This window comes from Betta splendens, chromosome 2, assembly GCF_900634795.4.
Source record: "Betta splendens chromosome 2, fBetSpl5.4, whole genome shotgun sequence".
In the NCBI taxonomy this organism is placed as follows: Eukaryota; Metazoa; Chordata; class Actinopteri; order Anabantiformes; family Osphronemidae; genus Betta; species Betta splendens.
This window is the reverse complement of record NC_040882.2, coordinates 15,309,591-15,336,884: the sequence shown is the minus strand read 5'-3', so window position 1 is coordinate 15,336,884 and position 27,294 is coordinate 15,309,591. Positions and strand designations below refer to the sequence as shown.

The window sequence follows — 27,294 nt, the reverse complement described above, 5'->3', positions numbered from 1 at the left end:
CAGTTCAGTTGAATATCAATTGTTATGAATACTCCCACTTGAGAACAGACTTTAAAAGTCAATGACAAGTTTGGAATTTGATGGATGTTATAACGCTGACATATAAAAGGACACAATACATGTAAGTGGAATGATACTTGTACTCATTAACTATGGCAACAGCAACTAACACAGGTAAACCTTCAGAGTTATATATAGACATGTACCTGAGGGAAGCACAGCGGAGCAAAGATTCCAGCGAAGGCTGTGTCTCTGTAGCACTTAAGGGAATGTTTAGCATTTTTCAGATGAGTGTATTTGTAGAAGACCGGAATTTTACCTTAAACACTTTCAGAAAATGATATGATATAAACCATAGCACTGCTGTATGTGTGGGAATGTGCTCACACTAATGCAAAGTACAACCAATCAGTGATATTTAAAGTCTAAATGTAACAGGCCTTTGGACTTTGGACATTTCCTTCACCTTTGATTTCAGCAGAGTTCTTTTTGTTGTTTCCTTCCTCTTCCTGAGACACGAGTTGAGCAAACACCGAAGAGGCTGCGCTCCTGTTTGTGCTCGTTGCTTGTTGACTGTTTAATCCCCTCTTGCAGGATAAAAGTGTTTCAGTGTTTGCACTTGAACTTACGCTGCAACACTCGCGTGGCTGCGGGTCTGACGCTTTCTACTCCGCTTCTATAATAAACCACATATGAGGTCGGATCCCTCTGAAACGTACGCTGTAAATCCCGCCATAAACCTTATTAATGCAGGTAATGTTTAATGGATCGTTTGGTGACAGCGGATTAATATGAGCTGCGCACGTTTCCTCTGCGCTTCTGCTTCCCTTTGAAGCGTCTACTGTTCCTTTTAACAGAGAATAATCCTCAGGGCCGCTCACTCATTTCATTCTCATGCACACAGACCATCTCCATCGAGTGGCTCCATCGTTTATGGTCCATCCATCTCTCGTCTCAGTTCCGATGTGTGGGAGGGTGACAAGGAGGGGAAAAGAATAAGCAAGATAAACAATGGAAAGAAGATGAAGGAGGGAGGAGGCGCAGCATGAATAGTGTTGGTGTCATGATGTTATTGGTGAGGGGGAGAAGTGACTTTATGACAGAGAAAGATTCAATTAAGGCGAAGAGGAGACGGCAGAAAATATTAAAAATATTGTATTAATAAAGCAGATGTGAGCAAAGGATGTGCTGCGTCTCTCGCTCTACACTCGAAGTGTTTCCCAGTGATAATATCATTTTCAACAGGCACCGCACCGACACGCAGGCTAAGCGTCAGGTCCCGCGTCTCAGCAGCAGCTGGAGGTAAATAAATGAAAATAAATAAAGTGCATATTGATGTGAAACAGACTTCGCTTCCTGTGTAATCTGCTGTCAAGCCTCGGGATCTGCGCGAGCGACGAAGCCCCTCTGCTGCATGCGAACGATAACGCAGGCAGCCATATGGAGCGAGCAGACAGGTGGCTCATGCAGCCCAAGGCCCAAACAAGCCTTTAATCACGCCCAAGCGATCTCAGCAGGGCCTCCGCAGTGTAGCTGCTCAACACAAATACACAATAACCTGAGCCCACGAAGCTGAGACATCCGCGCACTCTCTGCTCGGACATTTATTAATTAGCGCATTCGTGCGACTGACCTTTATCCATGAGTCAGCTTTATTTATGTATGCTGGTTGTCCTTCGTGTTGGAACATGGGCTTTCTGCAAATATGACTTCATCCTCAAATATCTGAGTGAGTGACGCATGGTGTTAACATTTGTCAGCATAATCGGGAACAAAATATTGGTTGAAAGCAGTGAAAAAAGTTTTGACAAAGTGACCAGAACCCACTGAACGTCAATCAAAGACCATTCATGTACGTTTAAAATACATCAACACGTTTTACTTTCAAATCCAAAGCCCAAAAGAGATATATGAGATGATGAATAATACCAACAACAATAATAAAAACTACAATAACTATACAACCAACATCCATCTCCATCATTAGCCCCAAATCCTCCTGGAAGCCTGTGGAACATCTAGGTGTTGTCAGACTGGCAGCTCTTAAAGGTTCTCCTGATCGTGAACCCAGTGACCTGGTGTTACAAACATCACATTGGAGGCAAACACAACAGGGGGGAGTACGTATGGGAGAGGAATAAACACTACAAAGGAGACACAGAGCTGTGAGAGCGGCAATGACACATGCAAATTAGGGCTGATAGACAGTGGAGGTGGGAAATGAAGGGAAGACAAAGAGTGAGTTGGCAGAAGTGGAGAAGAATGGAGCCATTCACTGGTAATGGGTGGATGATGGACGCGGCGCTGGGAAGGACAGCTGAGATAGAGTTAGACAGAGTGGGGACATGTTCCACAGTGGAGGCGACGGAGGATGGATGGATGGATGGATGGATGGATGGATGGATGGATGGATGGATGGATGGATGGATGGATGGATGGATGGATGGATGGATGGATGGATGGATGGATGGATGGATGGATGGATGGATGGATGGATGGATGGATGGATGCTGGGTGTTCCAGCTCAAAACGCAGCCCGACAGCCTCCGCGTCGTCCCACACCCTCATTGTTGCTGCAGCTATAAATGAGCCTGCAGCTTATGGGGCCTGCACAAAGACATGCACTGTTGTGCCGTTGTTCTAATGCGAAACACTGAATCCTGGGCAGCTAAAATTGGCTCGCTTCAACCAGGAAGGGGCATTTTAAAGGGATCAGCAACAGCCATGCTTATTTTTAGACTCTGCTAAAACAACTAGGCCAGTCCACGTGCGACTGGACGTCACGCGTCTTCTGCTCGTCAGCGGCGCCAACTGCAGATTCAAATCCCATTTATCGAAAAATGAATTCAGAAGCGCACTTCACTGCTCTGCTTGTTTTTCCTCCTCGTCCCCACCGGTGCGTCTGCTCCCACATTCTCTCCGGTCTGCTTCAGCGGCGCTGAAATATTAACCGAGGCCCATTATCCTCCAGGCTGCAGCGAACGCACACGCGGCCGTCGGGTTCAGAGCGAGGCGCGTTAACATCCCTGCGAGCTGCGTGACAGATAGTGGAGCGCCTGCTCTCCCTCCAGATAGCGGCGAGGGTCAATAACGCTGCTCGCTATTGATCAGGACTGGTGGGTCGGGGCGACGCCATCCGTGTCGTCCCCGCGCGTGAGGGGGCGTGAGCCGGTCCCCGTGGGCCTCGGAGCACAAAAGCCCAGCTGGATGGAGCACGCGGGTCAATAGCCACAATCGATGCTGGGTCGGGGACGATCAGAGCCAGCGTTAGGCTGTGATCTGAATAATCTGTGGCGATACGGTTACAGTAGCAGCGCCGCGGGGGGAGAAAATGCTGCGTCACACGGAAGCAGAGGGCGACGCTTCTGTGGGAGGAGGCAAATATCTGGGTTTGATGGCTCTAACGTTTTGGCAGAACACGGCAAGCAGACAGAACCATAGCTCACACTCGCTCAGGTCCGGTGTCATAGTGTAAAGACAATCCAGCTCCTCCGTGGTCTGAACTGACACCGGAACATTCTTGGATACGGTTGAGTAGAATCCAGTGCAGATGTTCTGTGATTTGTGATGAAATAACTTGTGTTGTGTTTGACTGAAGCCCAGTTGAGCCTCAGAGTCCTGCTCGGGTGCTGCCTTTGATACACTTGCATCAAAGCATGAAGGCTGGTTTTATATGAGCGCGTGGTTGAACTGAACCTGAAGCCCCTCCAGCAAATACTAGCGCTTGATGTTTGGGTCCAACATTTGGTCCACGATGGCACTGCGCGCTCCAGTCTTCTTATCAGCCAGCAGACAGGTCCAGGATCAGAGTCTGGGCAGAGGATGAACAAAAGGCTGCCTATATGGTTCATATGACCTGACTGCAGGTAGAAGAGAATACGGCACAGCTCAGTGAGAGACACATGAGACTGGCTTCAAGTGTTTTCACATGCTCGGTTTGTCAGAACACACCCTCGTGATGCCCCCTGGTGACCCAGAGCAAAGTGCTCCACCTGTAAACCCCCTGAATTATTGACCATGTATCACACGCAGGGGTGGGAATATGGCAGCTGATGGGTCTATATGCTGTAAGTGTCAGCAGCACGCGCCCAAAATGGCCCCTGAAGTCGGGGGAGCGGCATGAACAAACAAGGCCTCAAAATGGAAGAGGTTCTTTAAAAGCCTGGGGTGAAAGCGGTGGATTCATAATAAATGAATTATTGAACCATGACGCCGAGGTGCATCAAACATGCAAGAGAGACACAACAACGCAGCACAGAGGCTCCACAGGTCCATCTGTGGTGAGACCCGGTCCCGGTCGCCCCAACAGTGAAAGTCAAAGTCAGCACGAGCCTAAAGGGTTGAGCTTCTGATGCAAATGCAGATAAACTTCAAAGTTCTCCCATTTTTATGAGCGTGATCACACATAAAAGTTAAACACAGGTACAATGGCTCGGTTCTCAGCCCATTTGTCCTCGGCTGCGAGGACATTTTCCATTAGCGGAGCGGCGTCTATTACGGCTGAAAAGCTCTTACCATCATTTTGTCCGTAATTACTTTCAAGGCCCATTCCTCGGTGATAACACTGGACAAAGAAGGCGAATTTACTTCAAAGAAAATTATACAGTTACCATTAAAGTATTTTTTTTATGGAACACATGGGCCACAGCTGACAATCAGAACAAGATAGTGGCCAGACAAGCTGGCAGCTATTTTACTGCCAATCACAGGACAGAATGGGATCGTCCACAAAATGTGCGTCATGGCGCCGATCTCATAATGCGGCCACATCTGCATATCCTGGCTTGTTCTTTGAAGCTCTTTGAACTGCCAATCACTGTAGTGCTGATAGTAAATCTACAGTATCACTCAGACTATTACTCCTTTTCCCCCATTGTTCTTCCGTCTGAAACCTTTTTACTCATGTCTGTGTTTACTCATCTTTTTTTCCTACTCTCTACTCTGAGGCTTTGTTCTTCTCTTCTTTCTTCTCTTCAATCTCAGTAGGTGACACATTTTCGGTGAAGGCATTTTGATAACCGCCAGTTGAGTTTCGCTGCAGCTGCTCGAGGACATTTTTGAATTTAAGTCTTGGAATAGTTTGTACTGTACAAACTAACTTTCTTACCTCGGTGGAACGAATACATAATTCTCACTTTAAACAATCATGTCCTACAGTCAGGGGGAACCTCCATTTCCTAGGGCTGAGGTCGTGATTTCTGAAGTTAAACATGAGGCAGTGCCCTGGGGCACAGTAGCTGCTCTACTGGCTGAGGGGTCCGTGGCAAAGCTCGTCTTGTCTCTTTGTTCTCAAACAAACTGAATGACGCTGCAGCCTTTGCGGATTTGGCCAGAGGCAACGGTTGGTTTTATCCCCATTCCCATCAACAACCTCTGCTGATTGTGTAATTTATCACAAGATTCACAAGATCTTCTCATCTTCATCTGAATAGGAGACATAAAATGGCAGAAAGGCAAAAGCAGATTATCTTAGCCAGTGTTCCAATCCTTTGTGGTTCATTTATCTCTGCACCAGTAACGGATATATACTAAAGTGAACAAAGTGCAATGGACATTAAAGTAGTGAAGGAATGACCAGTGCAACCACTAGAGAGCCTCTGATGGCCTCTCTCTCTCTTCCCGGCCCAGTCAAATTAAATCTGTCCACTGCTCCACTTAATGCAGGACACAAAAACACTTCACTGGGCATCAGACGCTGTTTTGCTGCTCTGCCATTAGGCAGGAAATCATCAGCACCGCTCCCTCAGGAGACGCCTGCTAACTAGCAGCTGAAGACATTATTAGTGACAATGGCTTGATGCCCTGCGACGATGCCCCGCTGCTCTGTGGTCAGGGCAGTTTCACGAGCCACAGAGCGGCGGTGCTGAAGGCGCGAGGAGGCGGCGGAGTTGGGTGATTTATGAGCGTTGCTCCATAAAACATAAGCTCAATTACCAGGAGGCGCGGAGTCTCAACGAACGCCAGAAAGGAGTAAGCTGTTAATGGACATAAAGTTCAGGATCCACCAAAGACGAGGGGCTTCTTCTAATTGGTACCTGTGATCATTCCTCGAATACGTATTTCTGCTCGTACTTTACTTAGTGCTATGAAATAAGTCTGTCTGTGAGTATATTAAGTGTAGACGACTCTAAGTGTGGACTGCAGGTAATAATAAAGAGACACTCACACTCAGAGGTCTTCATTTGATCTACTGTACAGTGATCGATGCTATTAAGATGAGCGTGAGACAAAAAGTCTCAGGATGGAACCTATTACTACTGGACCAGCATGTAGCTCTACACAGATGTACAGGTATGAAAGGAAAGGTCGGTGCTAAAATCAGCCCTGATTTGGAACCATTTCTTTACACACACCTTAGCCTTAGAGTATCTGATCCCAAATGAAGCTTTTGGGTCTAAAACCTAACGAAGCCGTCACTCAAGTGCTCCTTTCACCCTGAGCACTCAACATCTGGACAGACGACTGCCCTCTTGAATGCGGCGGTTAAAGAAAATTGCCGAGGTAAAGTGCACTAAGCCCCGACGTCTTAAAGTTTATTTACAACACTGTTGCCGCTGAAATATGTCACGGCTCCTTGGGAGTCCTCTCCTCCGACCGCTTCTTAATGGGCCTCTCAATGAAGTGATGGAGGCAGAGCGAGAGGGTGACATTGTCTTCGTCTGAAGACTCACCTCTCTGTCTAATTGCCTCAAGTCCTATTGATTACCCGAGGCCCCTCGCACCTTTTCCGTGTGATCCCTTCACAGCGCGCGTAATCCCTTCACAGAGCTCAGAGGCCCACTCGGCCGCCGCGCTCTGACGTGATTAGTCGTATTGACTGAGGCGCTCACATGCGTGCGCCTGCTCCCATATGCGTGCTGGGCCACCTTTAAAGAGTTATGGCTGATAATTTGGATGCTGAAAAGGGGGAAGCAAACATGCGGCTGCACACTGATGTTTAGTTAAGGGGATCAAAACATTTGACGGAGCCAATCTGCTCGTCGGGTCCACGTTCGATACATCCACACACGAAAAACCTGGTCTCCCTTCACTCCCTTCACTCCTGCAGGTCTGATCCCCAGCTACAGTCACCATACAGACTCCGCCCGTCGTCTCCTCGTCTCCCATTCCTTTCGGTCCCCTAAGGGAATTTAAGATGACTCAATTCCCATGCAATTAAATGCTCCCCCACTGCCCGGCCTTCCACTGTTTCAAGTGTGCGCGCGGCGAAGATGAGATTGGTGATCTCGCTCAGATATTGGGAGTGTGGACTGGAGCAGAAAGTAGGGAAAGTGTCTACATCTAATCTCCCTCTATCGCTTCACTGATTGGACGAACCCCGGGCCCCGGTAATAACGCCTGCCAATTAGACATCCCGTCTCAGTTGGCACTTGGCTGAAATCGCAGCTTAAGCCACCGCAGCGCAGCTCTCGCCTCTCAGCCCAGCTTATCTGCAGCCTGCCATTTAGAGTGTGGCTGGGCGACGGGGTGAGCGCTGCGCGTGGCCAAAGAGAGTTTTATAGGAACAAAAGAGCAAACAAGTCAACGGATTAGAAAACCTTAAAAGCCCTCATGGTTTTGAAGCTTTACACAACATTTTGTTTTGTTTTCCACTTCTCTTGGATCAGACTCGCAGGGAATTCTGTGCAGTCATCGGTGCTGCTTTCATCGCCAGCGTCTAAGTGTCACATCCATGTGTAGGTGGATATCCTCGCACAGGATCTTTTTTCGGCGCAGCCTCCTCTGATTATTCACTTGTTTCAGATTACACTGGTGCACACGACCTGCAGCGAATGCTAACGCTGAAGGAGGCAGCGGGCGATAAGGATCAGTCTGCATCCGCCACTCAATTCACCACAACTACTCCGTAATGTCAGTGGTTTAAAGGGGAATTCCGTCATCTTTAACTGTGAGACTCATTTCACCACTGAAGGAAAACACAAAGTTTCTGAGCTACATTGTTTTTTTGTTTTGTTGTTGTCTGGAAAGTGATATAATGAGAGGTTTGCTGGGTTTCTTGTATCATAGGTGAGTCATTGTCCTGCAATGCTGGAGGCAGAGTGAACCCTGGAGAGGTCGCCAGCCTATTACAGGGCTGACACACAGAGACGGGCAAAGAGTTGTATTTGTGGTCAACAAATAACCTTGACCCGAAAGAGAAACCGACCGGAGGAGTCGAACTTGCTCCTTGCTGAGGAAACCATCACATCTCACACCTCACAACATGAACCTAATGGGCAAAGACACACGGTGCCACACAGAATACCAAACCTAAACCACGTTGTTTTGCCATTACAGTCACAATAATAAAAATAATAGATGTGGTTTAACTCTCTGTCTGCTTCTCTTCTTCTGTGTCAACATTTAAATCTCCGTGTCCGAGTTTTATGAGGACTTCAGAGCAACGGTTTTCTTTATACCAGCGTGTCAGGGATGCATTTCCTTTCAGTGATAAAGGCACTGTCCTACCTTCTTCTTATTGGTCGGGCAGATGTAGAAGCTGGTGACGACGATGGTCGTCCCTGGCATTAGGTTGAGTTTGGTGTACGTGGTGCCATAGTCAGTGGACCTGAAACAGTCAGAGGCAAAAGAAGAAGCAGCACGTTAGTCGAGAAACTTTAACAAAAGCACTCATGACACACACAACATCATTAGCAGATGCATTACGGTGATGAATACGGAGAATAGGAGCAACATTATGTACTTTACTTGGTTCCATTTCCCCAAACTGTTGTTATCCTGCTGATTAAAACAGCAACACTTCATGAGAAACCTTTGCTTTGACAGAAGGAGATGAGATCTGTAAAAACCAGGGAAAGGCCAACTCGCTTATTCTGTCAAACGGCCCTGAAGGCGTTAGATCAGCTCTACCCGCCATACGAGCACTTTGTGCTTCGCAGTCTGAGCCCAGCAACAAATCAGAATCGGCTGGACAACCTGTCACTGCCGCGACAATGCAACGGCTGCCTCGGGCGGCAATGAAGTCCCCAAATCTGCCAGCGTTGGGAGCAGGTAGCGAGCGCCGCGTGCGTGAGAGATTGATGGCCGGCTGTGGGTCGTTTCTCCAGACTGGGCGAAGGCGAAGGTGAAGGCGATTGTTTGTGACAGGTTTAGAAAAATGGTACAAGTTATTAGCTCAGTGAGTCTGAAGCAGTAATTAGCGTCTTGCATTCCCGTCAGGCGTCCACAGAGGAGATCCAGGAAACACTAATCAAGCAAATAATACAAGCAGGGCAGATTAACACAGAAAATACAGATTAGGACAGATTAAGAAATGATCTGTTAGCGAACGCAGAAGACTGGTGGAGCTCAAAGCACTAGGGGAAAGGAGACGCTGCAGCATTTAGCAAAGGGGTGAGACTTCGACAAGAGGGGGCCGTGGAGGAGAGGCCTTGATGAAACGGGGAGATGCGCTGGCACGTCGGCCTGGTTAAGGATGAGAGCATTTACTCCCTGGCACGGTGGGGCATCAGCCACCGACAGACACACTCACGCACACAATGGAAGCCACGCGCACCTGAAACCCCGCCAAGCTATTCAGCAATCAGCTCTCCCAGAGTGCTCTGACACAGCTGGAGAAAATGGAGTGGCGTAGCGGGGGCGAGCTTTTTCTCCATGATGAACTGGCAAGTGTTTTCGTCTCCCTCGCCGGCCCCGCGCGTCGCGTTCAAAGCCCAGAACGTGGACGGATCCTGCGCCGACGAGCCGGAGCTCGACGCTTATCTGGTGAAGCCACTGGTGAACGGAACAAGGGCGTGCTGGGTTTGACGTGGAGTGGTCCGCTGAGGGCGGCTCATCGGGGGGGGGGGGTTCTTTGCCTAATGAGTCACACAGACGGCCATAAAAATACCATACGTGTGACGAAGGTTTTCTGGGAGATAAATAGTGTGTTTGAAATGTTTTAGAGCCTGATTCGTGGGTTTTAGCATGAAAAGCAAAATCCATTTACTCAATTTTCCAAGAAGCACAGAATAAGTGCGTGTATTGATTTTGATTTAGCTTCTAGGCAGCTACGTAACGGTTTCAGTTCATTCTAGTAAATATATATGAAAATCAATGAGAGAAACTTCAAACTTGCTTGGGTGTAATTCCAGCATGTTGAATAGTGATTGTAATACAGAACCAGACTCACATTTATATTTATGCTACATCCTCTTTGCCTGTGTTCTCTGTCTGCTACGACAGTAAATCGCTATATTTTTACGTCCTGCTCTGGTTTGGTCTCCAACATAAACCCTCTGGCTCTAGTCAAAAGTCAAAAGCCCCTTATAAACTGAGAATAAAGCTGTTAACAGGAGAGTCCACCATCCAGACCTTTGGATTAACGGACTAGTGAAGGAATAATGAGGAATAATTACTTTAAAACAGCAGATGAATTGAGAGGATGGAAGGAGAAGGGGCTAATTTGAAATTGTTGCATTTTAGTCCACAATTCTAGTCAAATTATACATTAGCCAAAAACCAGAGCACACAAACGTGCAATTAGCATTAATATTAATTATAGTTTTTCATTCGGATGTCAGAATCATCTAATTAAAAGAAAATCCCAGAGCCGCTCATGGTTGATTGTAAAAGCTTAACCAAGCTGCCCACCAGCCATTTGGTGAAGGACATGAGGCTGAAATAATAACAGTGGCAGGACATAAACCTCAAAAATACTGCGGTATAAAAGATGGGGGGACAATCATAAACGGGGTAGTGGGAGAGGACGGTGGACACTGAAGCGTCTGCACGAGTGGAGGTGACAGAGACAGACACTGCAGGTGAAATTGTATTTTCCACGACACGCTTGAGAAAACAGAGAAATGTGGAAGCACTTTAGGGCAGCGGCAGGTGCTGATTCAGATTTAATGTCCTAATATGTCAAGGTTGCTCCGAGCGCCTGTCGTCTCAGCAACGGATCGAATGGAGCACATGGAGCGCGTGGGGATTTGCATGCGAGGGAATTGGCTCCTAATGAATTTGACGAGTTATCATAAAATATTCGATGTGTTACAAGTTTTGGGCTTCAAGGCCGCTCTCTGAACGCTCTGGACAATTAAAATGAAGCGAGTAGAGGAGTGAAGCGCTCGGTTGGTGTGTTAACAAGCCAGGAGCTGGATCCATTCTGACATGTTAAGGGTTTCATTTTAGCTGGAAGCTAAGTCCTTACGGCGAACAGATGCTGTCAGACCAATCAGGGCCGGACTGTTAGCTCAGACGAAGCTCATCGGTAACTGACTGACATACAGTACAAATGGCCCGGGGGGCCAGACTAGCGGTGGGTGGGTGGTCAGTCTGGAAAGAGGCGCAACAAAGGCTTGAGCCTCATCCACCTGTGGAGAGTGTCTCACTCAGATTGAAGCGCTGGACCTCTGCGGCGCATCACAACGGCCTCGGTGATGACGAGACTGATGGAGCAAGTGGCGAATTTGCTCCTTTGCCAAACTATCACTCAGAATTATGAGCTGCGTTGCGGAATTGGTGCCAAATTGTGTCCAAAGTGGGTTAAAGCTCAGGTCACGAGCAATCGTAACGATCCGAGCTCTCATCTTTCTTTTTGAACGAGCGGCGAATTACGGCCAGACGGGGGCTTTTGATTTAGTGCCGCGGCGGTAATTGCCACGACTAGTGTTTAAAAATACTACTGAGAGAGGGGCCTCCATTAACATCACAGCTGATTTACCGTGGATAAAAGCTCGGCTTCATAAATACCACCTGACAGATCGCGCTCTCAACGGGTGCAATCGCTTTTTATGTGTTAGAATGTTAAATGGGAGAAAGATAGTTATTGTGACATAGCTCTGTGGTGCTTGGACAGTAAACCCAGAAGGATGAAGCTGCTGTGGATAAAAACAGTGGGCGCCTCCATCTGTTTCACACATGGGCGGGTCATCAGCGCTGACCTGGCTCACGTCTGGCTCCAGAAATGACCATTCTGCTTGACTGCCGCCGCTTTCCCGCAGGCAACGAGTCGGAGCAATCTCCGGTTGTTATTGTCCTGCTCCTCACAGCTGTGACGATGGAAGCCCAGGGAGTCTCAGGTGCAGACTTCACGGCCATCTGCCGCGGCCTGATAGAGTCCGCGCGCGGCTTCGTGGCCCGTGGAACGCCGTTACGCACGCCGTCCATCCAAGACGTCGTTGCCCTGCAGTGATTTGGTTGCAGCAGCCACAAAGTCGATCCGACCGGATTCGGTGGCCAGTCCGTCAACGTGAAAGCTCCTCAGCTGTGAAAGTCTGCAGAGTGAACTATGAAGCGAAGGCCCACAGACACATGAGGCACTCCGTTGGGATGACCAGCAGACGAGCCCATCACAACATGGGGTCATCAGTTCACAGCATCTGAAGAATCTGTGTTACTTCAGGTAGAGGGACTAATGTCCGTCTGTCTGCTCTTCAACACGTACTGTACCCAGATCTTGATAATTGTAATTCATGCTCTTTCAGTTTCATCTAAATTACATAAGCACAATCTAATGCTTTTACTTCAAGTGAACAATTTCCCTCCACTAGCACGGTAATGCATGCATCAGAGTCGGCCAATGGCTCCTAAGCATCCCTCCGCCTTTTACCGCTCCCATCACTTACTCCCCTAACATCCAGAGAACACTTTGAATTTTGAGAACACTTTGAATTTTGAGTCCTGTCTCTGCACTTGGCACCACTTTACCCGAGTGCCACTTGAACTGACAGAGGGCCTTGAAGGCACCGCCATGAGTAATTTAGCGGCGAGAACTTGGACGATATTTCCCTGTATTGTCCTGCGCTGTAAAGAGAAGCGCGGAGCACTTGTGGAAGTAGAACTGATCAGACGTGACAGTGCCGCGCGCCGCTACAGCCTTTGACAGATTTGCTTACGCTGCAGTCGCTCATGCCGGATGATGGGAGCAAATTAGCTCATTTGCATTAGAATCACAATACCTGGCAGCGCCGGGCTGGAAAGACGTGGGCTTTACTGCTGTTTAGCTTAGTCACTGATGCCTCTGCAGCAACTGGCAAATGCATGTGGCTGCCTCCTACTCTACAAGTAGTCTGGGCAGGCCATTGGGATGCGGTGGCGAGGGCACTTCACAACGGAGAGTAGTCTCCTGAAGTGCACAAACCCGCCGGAGCATAAATATCAGGCGCAGAGCGCTACCGCCTTTGGAAGAGCTGCTTGTCGAAGTCACCTGAAATTCTGACTTTTCCCGGGAGAACATGGCATCTGATGCTATCCGATGGACTCCACACCATGGATGCAGTGAAAGCAGGTACTGACCTCCTCCTTTTTGACTCTCTCCTCTGAGGCGCTGCCAGTAATTAGTTTGGATTCTTTGACAAGAAGCACCGAATACAAGAATGACAGGAGGACACAGAGGTCGCCACCGTCTGCCCCTTCCGGACCGCAGTCGTCCTGCTTCTTTCAACGCGAGCCCTCGCGTTTAGCTTCCACCCCGTCACCTTCCGTGCCTTCAGTCCCAGCAGCCACCTTAAATAACTCATCTTCAAGAGCAGAGCTCAAACTTCTTCCGTTAACATATCTCTAAAAGAGGTCACCTCCCTCCGTCTGCCTATAGTTAGCACCGTGCATGCAAATCACTCCTCTTAAGAATACTCTGGGTTATAATTCACGTAGAAAGGATTTATGAGTCTATACTGTGTATAAAACGCTGTATTACCATGAGAAATGCCCACACTCCACAGATCCCATCCACAGCATCATCACTGTCCCGGTGAGCATAATTAGCAAAAAATGGAACCTGAAATCGGTAGGAACTAAAGTCCTTGAAGACAATTCAATCCTCCTGCAAACGTCCAGCATCCTTGAGTGGTAAAAGCGAGAAATCTGCATACCATAATGATCTCTATAAAGCTGTTGTGCTGTTTTCAACCCAAAACAACCTTTTCCCTCTAATGCAAGGCCACAGATGGAGCCTTGCTTTGCTGTAGTCTCTTCCTGAATGATTTGTAAACTGCAGCAAATGCACATGTTTAATGAGAACACGCGATTCATGGGGGGGTTTAAGTGAGTCTCTCATCTTTTTGTGTTGATATTTAAGAAGACTTCATTAATAAGCAGGTGTGTCATTGTTGGATGTCAGGAGCAACATGAGGCCAAACACTGGAGTATGGAAGATGATTGGATGGGTCAACCAAGTATCATGTGCCATAAGCATTACTGCATGAAGTCTCATTCTCTGATCCTGAATACTGGGGCCTGAGTCCAACCTCGATGGCTTTGGGGATAAACTTGAACAAGACAAATCTGCCTTCATACTAATGATGTCATGTGGACCTGCTCTCAAGTGGTGGTGTGATACCTTGTTCTCTTACAAACATCTTACTCTCACTCTGGCTAATTAGGGTTTCAATTGGCTCAATCTCAAGTGAACCCAACAAGTGAAATGTGAGAAGTGTAAAGAAGGGTTGAGAACAGCGTTGAGTCCACTAAGCAGTTCCACTTTTCTCCCTGTCTCTCCTGGCTGAGATTAAACACATCTCACGGGCTTCTCCTCAGTCTTCCTGCTTTAATGTGGTTAAGCTCTGACTCGAGCGCTGGATTCAGCTCAGCGGAGGCACCGAAGGCGCCATAAAACACTTCCCCTCCTCCACGCGCGCGGCACTCACAGCGCGCCTTCCCTGCAGACTGGAGGGAGGGAGGCCAGTAAATGGGGACATTCATTCCGATGACATCCCCATAAGTTCCCCTAGGGGCACGTATGCCGAGCACCACTCCGCCACCCTTCACATGAAACACGTTTGTATCCGGGAGTTCTGACTTGGGTCTTGTGTTTTATGTGCGAAGTCAGACTCAGCAGATAAAACAGCGCATCCTCCATCTGACCTTGACTGTGAATCCCTGAACAGAGACCGTCCTCTCTCTGCTGTGTCAATCAATCTACTGCACAAATGATCCCACTGCCCTCTCCACACTCTGTTCCCCCATAACTGCACTGGAGCTGGAACATGTAGAGGAACTCAAAAGAACGTTCAGTTTCACTGCTTGCACTGAAAACGGATGTCAGGAAATCACAGTTTCGCATTTTGTTTTTTAACAGATGTGATAATGCAAATTATTATATAAAGCTATAATAATTATAGCTTTATAATAAGTTAATTATCAATAGCTAAAATTATGTCTGTCCCATCCACGTTTGACTTTTGTATATGTATATGTTTTCATACTACCATACTACTTTATTCTAAGATGTATTCTCCCAAATGCAATAATAATAGGAATTCTGGAGAGAATTCTGAAGAAATGTCTCCTCCTGCCAGACTAATATAATTCCAATATATTAATACCAGCTCTCTGATATCTGCAAATGATATACATTATCCCAATCAGCAATGATCCCCTCCCTCCCTCCCATGAAATGAGAGGTCCACTCTCATTTCGATTTCTGTGCCTATACAGGAGGAGCAGCGTGAGCAGCAGGTCTGACGTGTGTGTGCTAGTTAGGCTTTTATGGATGGGCTTTGAAATCAATTAATAGCCTTTGCATTAAAAAATCCTCCTCAAAATACATTGAGAGAAACTAATTTTAATAAACCACAGCGGAATGTTGCATGAAGCGGGTTGTGTCCTTCTTCACTACTCGCATCTATATTTGAGAGCACTGAAAGCCTGAAGCACTCAAGCTGGTCTTTTTACTGGCGTCACACAGAAAAAAAGGCAATTATGTCAATGAGCAGGAAAAATAAATACACAGTCAAACTTTATGAATGAACTTTAGGTTGTCACATAGAGGAGTTGGCTCCAGGAGAGGCCTGTAGAAGACCTGCTGCAGATGCTGAGGCACAGCTACAAAAACAGTAGAGCCTCTGAAACATCAGCCAGTTCCCCATTTTCAGCATGAATTGTGTTTTATAATTAATTCACCTGTGGACCAGCTGCAATGATCCATGGATCAGACGGTGACCAGCTCAACATCAACCAACACTCGACATGTTGGCTCCTGATGAAATACAGTAGTCTCTTGGAAATTATTATGTTGGCTGGAGAATTAAGCAATTGAGATAAAAATACCAGCAATAAAATGAAATGTTTAAAGACATTTTCAAATAATAAGTCTGAGCAAGGGCAGCTCAGTGTCGAGTGAATACAGCCAGGATTGTCCTTACAGACCTTAATTGAATGCATTCATCACTTGATCTCCCTCTAAAGGTTCCGACTTCAAAGACCAAAAGGCAGCTCACAGTTGTTAACTTGGCCTCATGCTGAGAACACGTGCTTCAACTACTGTGGGGGTTAGTCCACATAAAGGCAAGCGTCCTTACTTAGCTGCAGGAGCAAGCATACAGACAATATTATGAAGGGCACGGGGAAGCTGTGACTGGTGTTCAGAGACCTTCAACTATGCAGAGAGTTGTCCAGGATTTGACTTTTTTTTTTGAGGCGGAGATTGAGGCCATCGTTATCAAATACACGCTTGAGTCTCTATGTTGTTCTCTGTTTCCCCCTCCATGCACTCTCCTTTGTTTTTAATCTCAGCACTTTGACCTTTGACCCCTGAAGGACAAGCCTGACGCCCACACGAGTCTGGGTGTCGGGGGTGAAGCCCCGTGGGAGCGGGTCCCACGTCAACGTCAGGCAGCCCGAAGACAAACCAATTTATCACCGTAAGCAACTCTGACAAAACCCTGAGAGTCATCAGTCACTACTGATATTAGCACATCTGCACTCCCAGATGTGCCGTAAATCCACCGCTGCCGTGTGACAGCCAGAGCACGCTTGGTCAAAGGCATTTAGAGCTGCCTCTATTTTGTTTTTTTTTTGCTGACCACCTGCTTACTCCAAACACATGCATCTGCAGGATGTCCAGCAGATTGTGTTATTCTTGTGCCATTTAACCCACAATACACAGTTCAAGCGTGTACATGGCCAAGAGCCCAGTTGTGGGTGGGTGGCCTGAAGATGGAGGCCTTAACTGTAAAACCCTACGCCTCAGCGGCAGCTACAGCGCTGATGGAACCACATCCACCGCCTCTGTGCTCCAGAATTCCCCCAACGCAGCAGATGTGCACGAGAGGCGAGGCTACTGGAAAATTGTTGACGCGGCGACGAGCGAGCGGCGTCCCAGGGGGCTGAGCGAGCACGTGTCCCAATCATCTGTCAGCCTCAAACGTGTACAGTGCATGAGTTTTATTTATTTGGCTCATCTGTGCTTGCAGTTACCTTAAACTAACACACAGTCTACGTGGATAATAATCCTCATTTATTTTGAAGCCCTTTCCAGCGAACACACAACCCCCCAAGCCAAGACGCCGAAGCCCGAGGAACGTTAAATGTCAGCATGCCATACTGCAGTGAACGTGCTCACAGGCTCCCAACTCAGAGATGAGTCTAAAATGCAGCTTCCCTGTTTCCCTGCAGTTCTAAGTCCTACTATTAATGTCTACTGTGCCATTAAAAGGGTGCTGGGAGGACGTGACCCTGACCGGGCGGGGGCAGAAGCCTTCCAGCAGGGACCATATATGCACCGTGTGGTGCGGAAGAGAGGCCCTGTGAGGTCTGACTTATGGTGTGTGGGAAGCAAAGGGAAAGTCTGATATCGTTTACTTTATGATGACATACGGGGCTCTGCAAGACTTTCCTCATTCTACCCGTGCAACAGGCCGGTTGTTCCAAAACGCATGTGGCGGCCACGGTGGATTATTTCCATCAACCACTGTCAGGTGTGAGCGTCTCCTTGGCCGCATCGCTGCAGAGACTCCAGGCGTCAGCCCTTTTATGTCCCGCTGCTCAGTCTTCGCATGGTTCACGAATCAACTAGGCTTCCACCAATGAAAGGGTCGAGTCAGAAGGTCTGACTGTGATACATATGACTGGTACAGAAATATCCACTGTGTAGTGCATGGAGTCCCCCCTGCACTGCTTCCAATATCACTCTGAACTCTGCATCTCTGCGGGCACTAGGGGCGACTCGTGTGCTGTGGGTGTGTGGAAGAGGAGAACAGCATCTGATGACACACACACACACACACACACACACACCATCGTTCCTTTTCCATTAAGAGCCCGGCTTCAAAGCACTTCCCTGTTCCAGGCTTCAGTCATGAACAGACTTCAAGCATGTTTCTTTTTATGATTCTGTCCTGTGACCCACTGGAGCATATACTGTACATGCATACATACAGATAGACCAGACATTCTGACCACTGAGTCATCGTGGTACCAGTTAGAGGGTGGAATGTATAGTATTACTGTAGGTTCCTATCTCGCTAAAGGATCTGCTGCTAGTAGATTAATACCAGACACCACAGAGCAGCTTCGAGGCTCAGGTGGAGTTCGTTCAATACATTTGGTCATAACGTTATGCCATTAAACTTCCAGACGTCTGCTCAGTCCTCAATGTACATCCTCCTCCCTGCTGTATGTGGACCACTGGCTTCACACGGTCGATCACTGCTCTACACCCTAAAGTAGCTGAAGCATCTGATGCTCTGGGAAAGAGGATGGGCCGGACTCATTCACCTAAACCACTTAAATCGTTCCCGATACTGTTGTTGTTACATCCTCATTCAGTACATGTCTTTTTCAACAGTGAACACAGTTTGTTTGCCACAGTGAGACAGCAATTGACATGTAAATGATTTCTACCTAAAATAAGAAATTCTCACTTTAGACTTGATGGTTAAATAATAAATAGAAAAACAAAAGAGAATACTTGAACACTGACACCGGAAACGTAGCAACAGGAGAAGGAATCACAGCAGTTACAGCCTGACAACTGATCTCATTTATGAAGATTGAGGAGACGGAAGGATTGGAAGGAGCATGAGATGTTACAAAATGTCCTATCTCCAGCAAAGAAGATGAATGAGACACTGCAGATTCAGTTCTTTAATTACATTTCACATATAAAGTTTTGCCTAATTCTTGTCAGCTTAAGCAGAATGTGTGTGAAACTCTTTTTTTCCCAGATAAAGTGCAGCAGCATCACCCACACTGAGTGATGCTTTGTTCCTCCCCTCACGACTCCTGGGCTTATTGTGGAGCTGTCCGTGGTGCTGAGAATTTCCACCACTTCCTCCATTCAGGCTCGACAACCCGTCGACACCATCTTGGCACCAATTACGCAGAAAGCATTCCAAGGTGGGCGATCCAATGCGGCTTGATCACCTTGCCCGCTCATTGTTGGGCGGAAAAACGCTGCGCGAAAGCACATTTGGATTCAAATTTGCCCACGTTTGCTCGTCCTTGACTAGATGCGCCGCCGCTCGCCGCTCGCAAAATGTGGGCGGTCATCTCATTTGTGTAATTGCGTTTAAAAGCGCCCCTGCCTGCTCATTGGACGGGGAGGAGTATAAAAGCCCGAATTTGCAGACAGCAAGCCAAAGTAATAAGATAAGAGAGTTGTTGGCTCAAAGTCAAAAGTGACGTCACACGAGAGCTGTAAAAGAACAGGAGTTAAAACGAGGCAAGTGCTTGTCCTACTGTACCGATGGTCGAAACCCAAAAGAACAAGCGTTTAAAGATGGACCAGGGCGAGAGGATGGTGACGCGGACATGACGTAGACGAAGGGTTTAGGGATGTTAAAGTCTGAGGAGTCTACTCAGTAGAACACAGTGTGTGTGTGTGTGTGTGTGTGTGTGTGTGTGTGTGTGTGTGTGTGTGTGTGTGTGTGTGTGTGTGTGTGTGTGTGTGTGTGTGTACTGGTTTGGCTTCACAGCCAGTTGAAACAAGATGAGCGAAAAGGTCTTGAGGCGAAAAGAGCCCGTGGTTCAAATATAAATAACTAAATAACTTTGCCATCTATTACCCTATAATGTATGTTATCTAAGGAAATCCATACAGCTCCGTTCTTCACCTGGGGCCTCGTATTAAGGCCGACAAGCTGTGTGTGCTATTTAGTCACCTCTGCCCTCTGTGCGGCTGATTGCACTAGCCAGCCGTCGCCCCCACAGCAATCTGAGGCTACCGATGGCACTGTTAACCTACTTGCACACAAACATTTAACTGCTCCCTGCACAGCTGACTGTAAATAAACCAATTAAGGCTGCTTCGTGTGTCTCCAGGGAAACAGTCAGCATCACATGTAAGTCTTTGGCCTCTGTGTGTGTGTGTGTGTGTGTGTGTGTGTGTGTGTGTGTGTGTGTGTGTGTGTGTGTGTGTGTGTGTGTGTGTGTGTGTGTGTGTGTGTGTGAGGCGGAGACAGACAAAGAGAGAGAGAGAGAGAGAGAGAGAGAGCGAGCGAGAGGGAGATGGTGTCAGCAGGCAGCATCCCATGGGAGCGCACAGATGCACTTGTCTGCGAGGCAGTCGTCTAGAGCAAGTCACATACGTGTATAACACAAACGAGCGCGTGTCACAACAAAGCCCAGCACAGGAACATTTGACGTTTATAGCGTCACTCTCTCAAGTGATGCTATTTTTTGCCTCGTAAATCTCACCGCGATGTAAATTTAAGAGGCAGTGAAAGCGAAGTGGGAACTCATACACCTGCAGTTGCTCCCTCCTCCTCGGCGCCGCCAATGAAAAGGTCCTGTTATACCTCCATGCGCTCACTGGGGTGTATTTCTGGCTCAGGCTTCCTCAGAGGGTATAGAATGACCTGGAAGTGTAATTAATGCTACAGATGTGACGCACGAGAGCAGCAGAGAGGCGGACGCCGTCGTGGCGTTTACTTTAAGAATCCTTAGAGCAGGATTGAAGAGCTCTCCTGCAGCAGAGCCAGTGCACGAAACCCGTCCTGGAAGCCTGAGCGGCAAATCGAGTGGCCGCTCATCGGATCCGCCCTGCCTTCGCTCCTGCTCGGCACCGATTCCGCGACGGGCGGCGCCAGCTACAGCGCTTCAATCAACGCCGAGGCATCGTGTTCGATCAATAGCCTTTTCAGAATTAGGAAGTGTGGACAAACTGTTCAAGCCTGCGCCGCTGTCACGGCTGCCTTCAGTGCTGCGGGCGGCGGGTGTCAGCAATAGCTCCTAATTACCGTCCTTAGATGATGGTATTCACTCCTTCCTGACAACCAGCTGATTTAATTGCTCCATTAGCTCCGTCTTAAACATCCCCAAAAGGTCTGACTCAATGTATATGACGACAACTTAGCACGGCGTTTCTAAAGCTTCACAGAGGATGTGAGCACGAGAGCGTAACAGGCTCCTCAGGAAGCTGGGTTCAGAAGCGTCCGAAGGAGCCAGAGCTGCATCTCTCCCACTTCCAGCTCCCGTGTGGGCTGCAAGATTTTGGACACCAGTCAGACAGTCAATCATGAAATAACCCTGGGAACAGTGGATCGTAGCCGCGTCTACAAATGGATTGATGAGGACTCAAAGAAAAAAACACTTCCCCAGTCAGAAGAGGCCCTTTCATGGATAATAAAGGCAAGAGAGGCTCTGATATGGTTCAAGATTTAGGATCAACCGGCTGAACACATTCACACATGACGACTACAATTACTCCATCGGCTCCAACGATCACAAAGCACCACAAAGACGTCTGTCTGCCACCATTAAGATATTTAGCAAAGTAGTTAGTTACATCCATCCGGTGCATTTTCTCCCGTTTGGACCTTGGCTCAGTCGGTTCTAAATGTACTGCAAACTGATTCATGCAGTCACTTAAGGATTTCAGTCTCATCACATTTCCATTAGGAGCTCTGTGAGCTGCTAGTTGTTTGTCAGCGCCGTCTGAAATGGCTCATGCATGTGTGTCCATTAGGAAACGATTGGGTGTTTGCCCATGTGACACCTCTGCGGTTACGGTTAGTTCAAACGACACCCAAGTCTGGACCTGGGAGTTTCTCAGACAGGCTGCATGGGCTCAGAAACAGGCAGGAGAAACAAAGAAAACACTAGGCAGCGGTGGATTGCTGTTTTCACACTGCTGTAGTGGCCCAATCCGCGCACGCAGGGGCCGCTTCTTTGCAGAGATGGGCTCATACAAGTGCAGACAAATCAGACACCGGCAGGACACTGTGTGTGTGACTTACATGGAAAACAAAAGCTGTTGATATTCACAATATGGCTTTAGATGCCCTGAGGCTCCATAAATAACCCACCACTGCAGACATTATATAGGCGAGCTGATCGTTAGCATCAGTGCAGGACAGCTCGCTGTTCTGCACCAGATCAACTAGGACTTCACACAGAAGCAGCACTGAAAAAGACACAGAGAAGTCCTAAATAATAGTCAGCGCCACTCTGCTACATATTAACTTTGGGGGTTTGATTAGTATTTATCACAAAGGCTCCCCCCACTTCCTGTACTCGTCCACAGCACTAGAGTGCTCTCACTGATGTCTTCTTCTTCTGCCTCCGTTGGCAGGGTTTTGATTTCAGCATCTGAGCCGGGGGCTGTACTGACAGTCTCACTCCGTCCCTGAACTCACACAGCTCCCTGAGGACCGTCCGCTGGGTTTCAAAGACAACTTCAACAAACCGAGATCTCAGCTCACACACAGCCACTCAGGTGTACACACACGCACATGTACACACACACACACACGCAGGCACACACACACACACACACACACACACACACACACACACACACACACACACACACACATACACACACACACACACACGCACACACACACACACGCACACACACACACACACACACAAAGCCCCGACCTGCCGAGCAGCACATGCTTGTATTAGCTGAACCCGTGTTTGTAATTGTTCAGTATTTTCCTTGTTGTCGTAGCCTTGGAGCCGCAATTTTAAGGGCAGAAATGTAAAACGCGCAGAAACACTCCTTCGCTGAGTGCTCTCTCCATCACTCCTGCCTCTCTTAGTTAGGGCTGAAGAGGCTTTTTGTAGCCTTGAAATAAGAAGCCTTTCACAGAGCGCGCCCATGAGGGAGGCTGGATGGGTCCGGTCCGGGTGCGAGGTGAGAGGCCGTGGGCCGACATGCCCCGCTGTCTGATTGGATCAGGTGCCGGGGGAAGTGTGTCGGGGGGGATCGGTGGAGGGTGAGGAGGCCGGACGCCACGTTAGAACAGTGCAGTTTATAATGGAAAGACCGAGCGGTTTTAGTGACAGCGTTACAGACTGGCAATTAGCTTAACCGGTTCCTTGGCACCATCAGCGACTGGTCAGGTTATCTCCTTAAGTGGATCCTCCCGTGGTGTGTTCAGGCGTTCAGGTTCGTTTTGGGCCTGAGGCACACAGACGTGGTCTGTAAATGCATGTAGGCAGGAGCCGATGGTTGTAAAATGGGCTTTACATGACTGGCAATGCTGCGCTGAAGTGTATGAAAACAAATCATTAATGAGGTTTAATGTGTCAGTCCCTGCTTTGATCTCTACTCGTCTGCGTCAATGATGCTGTGTCTGCTCATCCGTAAACCTGTTTCATTACATCCTTGCTCCCCCCTCCAACCTCCACCCATCGCCCTCTGTGTTTAGGACCCACCGGAGAGTTGGGCCCGGCCATTCAAAGGGTTCGGCCTGTGCCACGGTCACAGGCCCGACAAAGTGGAGAATATTAGGAAGGCAGAGATTTATAGACTGAGGTGTAGCACAGGGGGCGTAATAGAGTGCAGATGTCGGCGTGAGGGAGCTGGCTGCTGCGCTCACGCACAGACCGGCCTGAACTTTCGACTCGGCACATGTAATAATCTATAATAAAGAGGTTGTTTGGGGACGATTAAAGTCTGAAGTCTAATGTGGGATTGTGCTCATTTACATGATTGTAAGGTGGGAAACTGGTTGGTTTTGTTCTTTGGTGAATGCTCCATCAGTCCGTGGGGGATCTGAGCAACACCTCAGCCCCGATACGAACAAATAAGACTTCATAGCGAGCAGCTGAACAGAATTTGCCCCAGCGTTTGGGCCACGACGAGGTTCAAACTGCAGAGAGACAGCAGTCATCTAAATGATCTTTGATCAAGCAACGCTTGTAGAATAACACCCGACACAAGCTGTGTTGGTGGAAGGGGTCATTAGTGCCGGAAGGGACGCACGCAAGGCTTGGACCAACCTTTTTTAACTATTGGATGTTGAAGAGCCACTTGCAGGTTTTGACTCTAAAGCCGCTCTCCTGGCTGAACGATTTAAATGGCCGCTTTAATACGAACCGAGGTTCCTGAGGATAAAAGGATCAGTAGAAGTACCTCAGCTCAGTGCAGGTTCTGATTCAACCAGGTTGCGTTTGTCTCAGAGGTCGGAACAGACGAAGCCTGGTGGACGGGAGGTGAACAGAACCTTCAGCCTTCTACTCACCATCTGCTTGGGGTCTCAGAGGAGTAAAGTCCCTTTGTGTATGAGTGGGAGCAGACGTCCAAAATAAACCCAGACAAGGAATATTAAACTGTTAAAGTGCTTATGGCCTCGAAGGCAGCATGAATAACTACACAGCTTGTGACCACACCGTCTCCCGCTGGCAGCCTTGGCTCAGGCCTCAGGCTGCATCTCTAACCCAGAAGGCCGACGGGAACAGCCTCTCGGCCAAAGTAACCAGGAAGCCTCGCTGTCGCCTGTATTTCACAATTAGAATATGGTGAGGCAGCGACGGCCTTGGCTCAGCCAGGAGGTCTGGATGCCCGAGCCCGCGTTCCTCTTCCAGTCGGCAGGGGGAGGAAAAGCATCGAGCTAAGAGGATTAGCCCAAATCCTTGCTGATTTTTACTGTTTCGTGGGTTAAAGAGGTGCCAAATCGGAGACAAACGCCCCAGCCGGCCGCCAAATGAGCATTATGCAATCTCCCCCTGATTGTCTGGGGGTCCGGGGGCTTTTTGTTTCCCTGAAAGGCTCCCTGTTCGGAGGTGCAATCCAAACGGTACGAGGGTAATGCGCCGCAGATCACCTCAGCCACGCAGACGAGAGCTTTCACCAACGCGCTCCGCTCACTTCAGAGCCGCAGACAGGGAGCGCCTGAGGCTGAAGAGGCCGAGGCCGGTCTCGATCGGCCTCCACCCGCTCCCACGCACCCGCGCCGCCAGGGTCTCTCTCAAGCATTAACCCTGATGTCGCCCGGTGTCTGCAGGCTGACGGAGTCAAGCGTCAAAGCAAGAGAAGGGACGGCCGATGGACAAGAAGGAGGCTTAAAATGCTGATAGACTTCAGGTGAGCTGAGGTCAGTGCCAGAACGAAAGCACGGTGCTTTTATTTCAGGGGGTTCAGGACTTTAACAAATGCTGGAAGACGCAAATCTTAAAAGTTAAAGAGGCCTCTTACTTTCCACAGTCACTCCGCAGCAGATTGAAACGAAAAGTCGGAGAGATTTTACAATTACCGTTTGACCCTGTTGTGCTCGTTTCGCCAGAGATAATTCTCCAAATGGCTCTCAATCAGCACAAGTATCTCCGATGTGCAGCTTTTCCCCGTTCAAAAGCCTCTCTCGTATCAATTTAGCCGGTTGACTTTAATGGTTCATCGAGGGAGGGGGAGTTTTATCCGGAGCCGCCGCTGGAGAAAGAGAATAAGCTAATGCAGCAGACATGTGGAAATGAAGTATTGAGTCAGACGGGGAGGCTGAGAGCGGCCATAGAACGCAGATGAGGAATGAGGATAATGTCCCTCATGCAATAATTATTATTCATATTCAATGTAATATTGAAGCTGGGAGACACCGTGTCACACATCACCATGTCTTTACTCCAGAAGTGAAGGGCAAAGGGAAGTGAAGGGGAACAAAGACTCGCCACCAGTGTGTGTGTGTGTGTTAGAGTGGTGCGACGCTGACACCATCGCTACACACTGAGTTGTTTGTGATCCCACCTACAGCAGCAGCAGACACAAATTTGTGTCACTGTGTGTTGAATTGAGCATGTTGTTGTTACTCTACTTGCGTAATAAGCATTTAAACAGAGCGACGTCAACGTCTGGAGGCAGAACATTAATATCAGCGTAATGAGCCATCCGCCGTAATCATCATCTTTAGTGGCTGAGGCAACACACACAGGTGCATCCTGGATGCAGAGGTGGCCCCCTGATTGACAGGTGGGGATTTTTACACCTTTCACACCAGTTTCAGCGAGGGGAAAAACACCAGCTGCTGAAGCACCCTGACCTCCATCCTGCCGTTACAACACCTCCAGCTCAGCCCGGCGTTGAACCCGCACACTCTCACACATAAACAAGTGCACTTCGAAAAACCCGCTCATGCGAGCTGTTTCCTGTGTAGTCACAGAGGTCTGAGGTTCAGCACGCGGATCATTCCTCTGCTCAGTGTCCATCCACCGACTGTGATCCCCTCAAACGCACAGCGTTTCATTCTTCCTACGATTTAAAATGCACAGTGAGACAGAAATATCTTAAAAGGTAGAACTGAGTCACAGTCTTAGTGAGTCACTGCTATAATGAGGAAAAAAACATCTACATGAGTAACATTTGATTCTTGACTCCTGATGTGCTGTAGAGCCCGCAAGGTAAAATGGAGCTCAGTTCAAATATAATGTTAATGAGCAGCATTGCCTCGAACCTCCATGAGCATCGCTGTGATGAGAACAGTGTTCTGCATGTGTGTGTCTGGTGGCAGGACACTTTATCATGTCCTCAACTTCCTCACAACGAAAGGCAGTGGTTACTGAGGTGGGCCCTTGTGGAAGGTCACGCAGGACCGGTATAAAAGACGGGAAGATGAGGAGCGCGTCTCAACCAAATGCAGCTTTAATTAAAACTATTAGAAACTACCCCCCCCCCGCGTGCCAATGAGAAAAGCTCCTAAGATAGATTAAAGGAGCCCAAAGCTGCCGCTCTTCATCCCAAAATCTCGTTAAGTCATCGGAGTCATTTCACGCAAGGTACAGTGATTTTTCCTCCTTTTCCTCCATGCGCGGCTTCCATGTTGTTGGACTGGGTTTAATTTGGCCAGGGAAGCGATGGGTGAAGTGAATGAATATAAGCAGTAATCACAGCTCGCTCGGACTCTCCAGGCGAAGAGAAGCAGTCAAATATTATTAAATTTACTGTCAGATGCAATTTTGATTTCCCACTTAGTATTTACACAGCTGACAGCATTTAAATGAGTGTAGAACACGTGCTGCGGCCGGCCTGAGAGCGCTGCCGTTGTTGTTGTTGCTGGCAGGTGGTGTGTGTGTGTGTGTGTGTGTGTGTGTGCGTGTGTGTGTGTGTGTGGGGGGGGGGGGGGGGGGGGGTGGGGTTGGTAAAAAAGCATTGCAGCAGCTGCTGTAGCAAGGCCTCCTGGGAAACTGAGTCTGTGCGTAGTCAGACTATGGCTCATTTCAGCCTCTGGCCTGGTCACACGCTCTCTCCCACCACCAGTGGTGTGTGTGTGTGTGTGTGGGGGGGGGGGGGGGGTGTGTGGGGGGGGGGGGGTGGGGGGGGTGGGGGGGGGGGGGGGGGGGGGGCAGCCAATTTAAACACAGGCCATATACCGTATATGCTGTATATGCTTCATGTTGCATGGAGATGGTGACTGAGCCTTTCACCTCCTGCCT

At 48.5% G+C, this 27,294-nt stretch overlaps 1 protein-coding gene across 8 annotated transcripts in view; it reads right to left on the bottom strand.

The window, feature by feature from the left end:
* The window catches only part of sorcs2 (sortilin-related VPS10 domain containing receptor 2), a 183,921-nt gene that overhangs the window by 78,704 nt on the left and 77,923 nt on the right, over positions 1 to 27,294 (bottom strand). For all 8 annotated transcript variants that reach the window (XM_029140052.3, XM_029140045.3, XM_029140061.3 and 5 more), the window contains exon 3: positions 8,449 to 8,548. In XM_029140052.3, the coding sequence (XP_028995885.1) occupies positions 8,449 to 8,548 (100 nt within the window). The remainder of the gene's footprint in view (positions 1 to 8,448; positions 8,549 to 27,294) is intronic.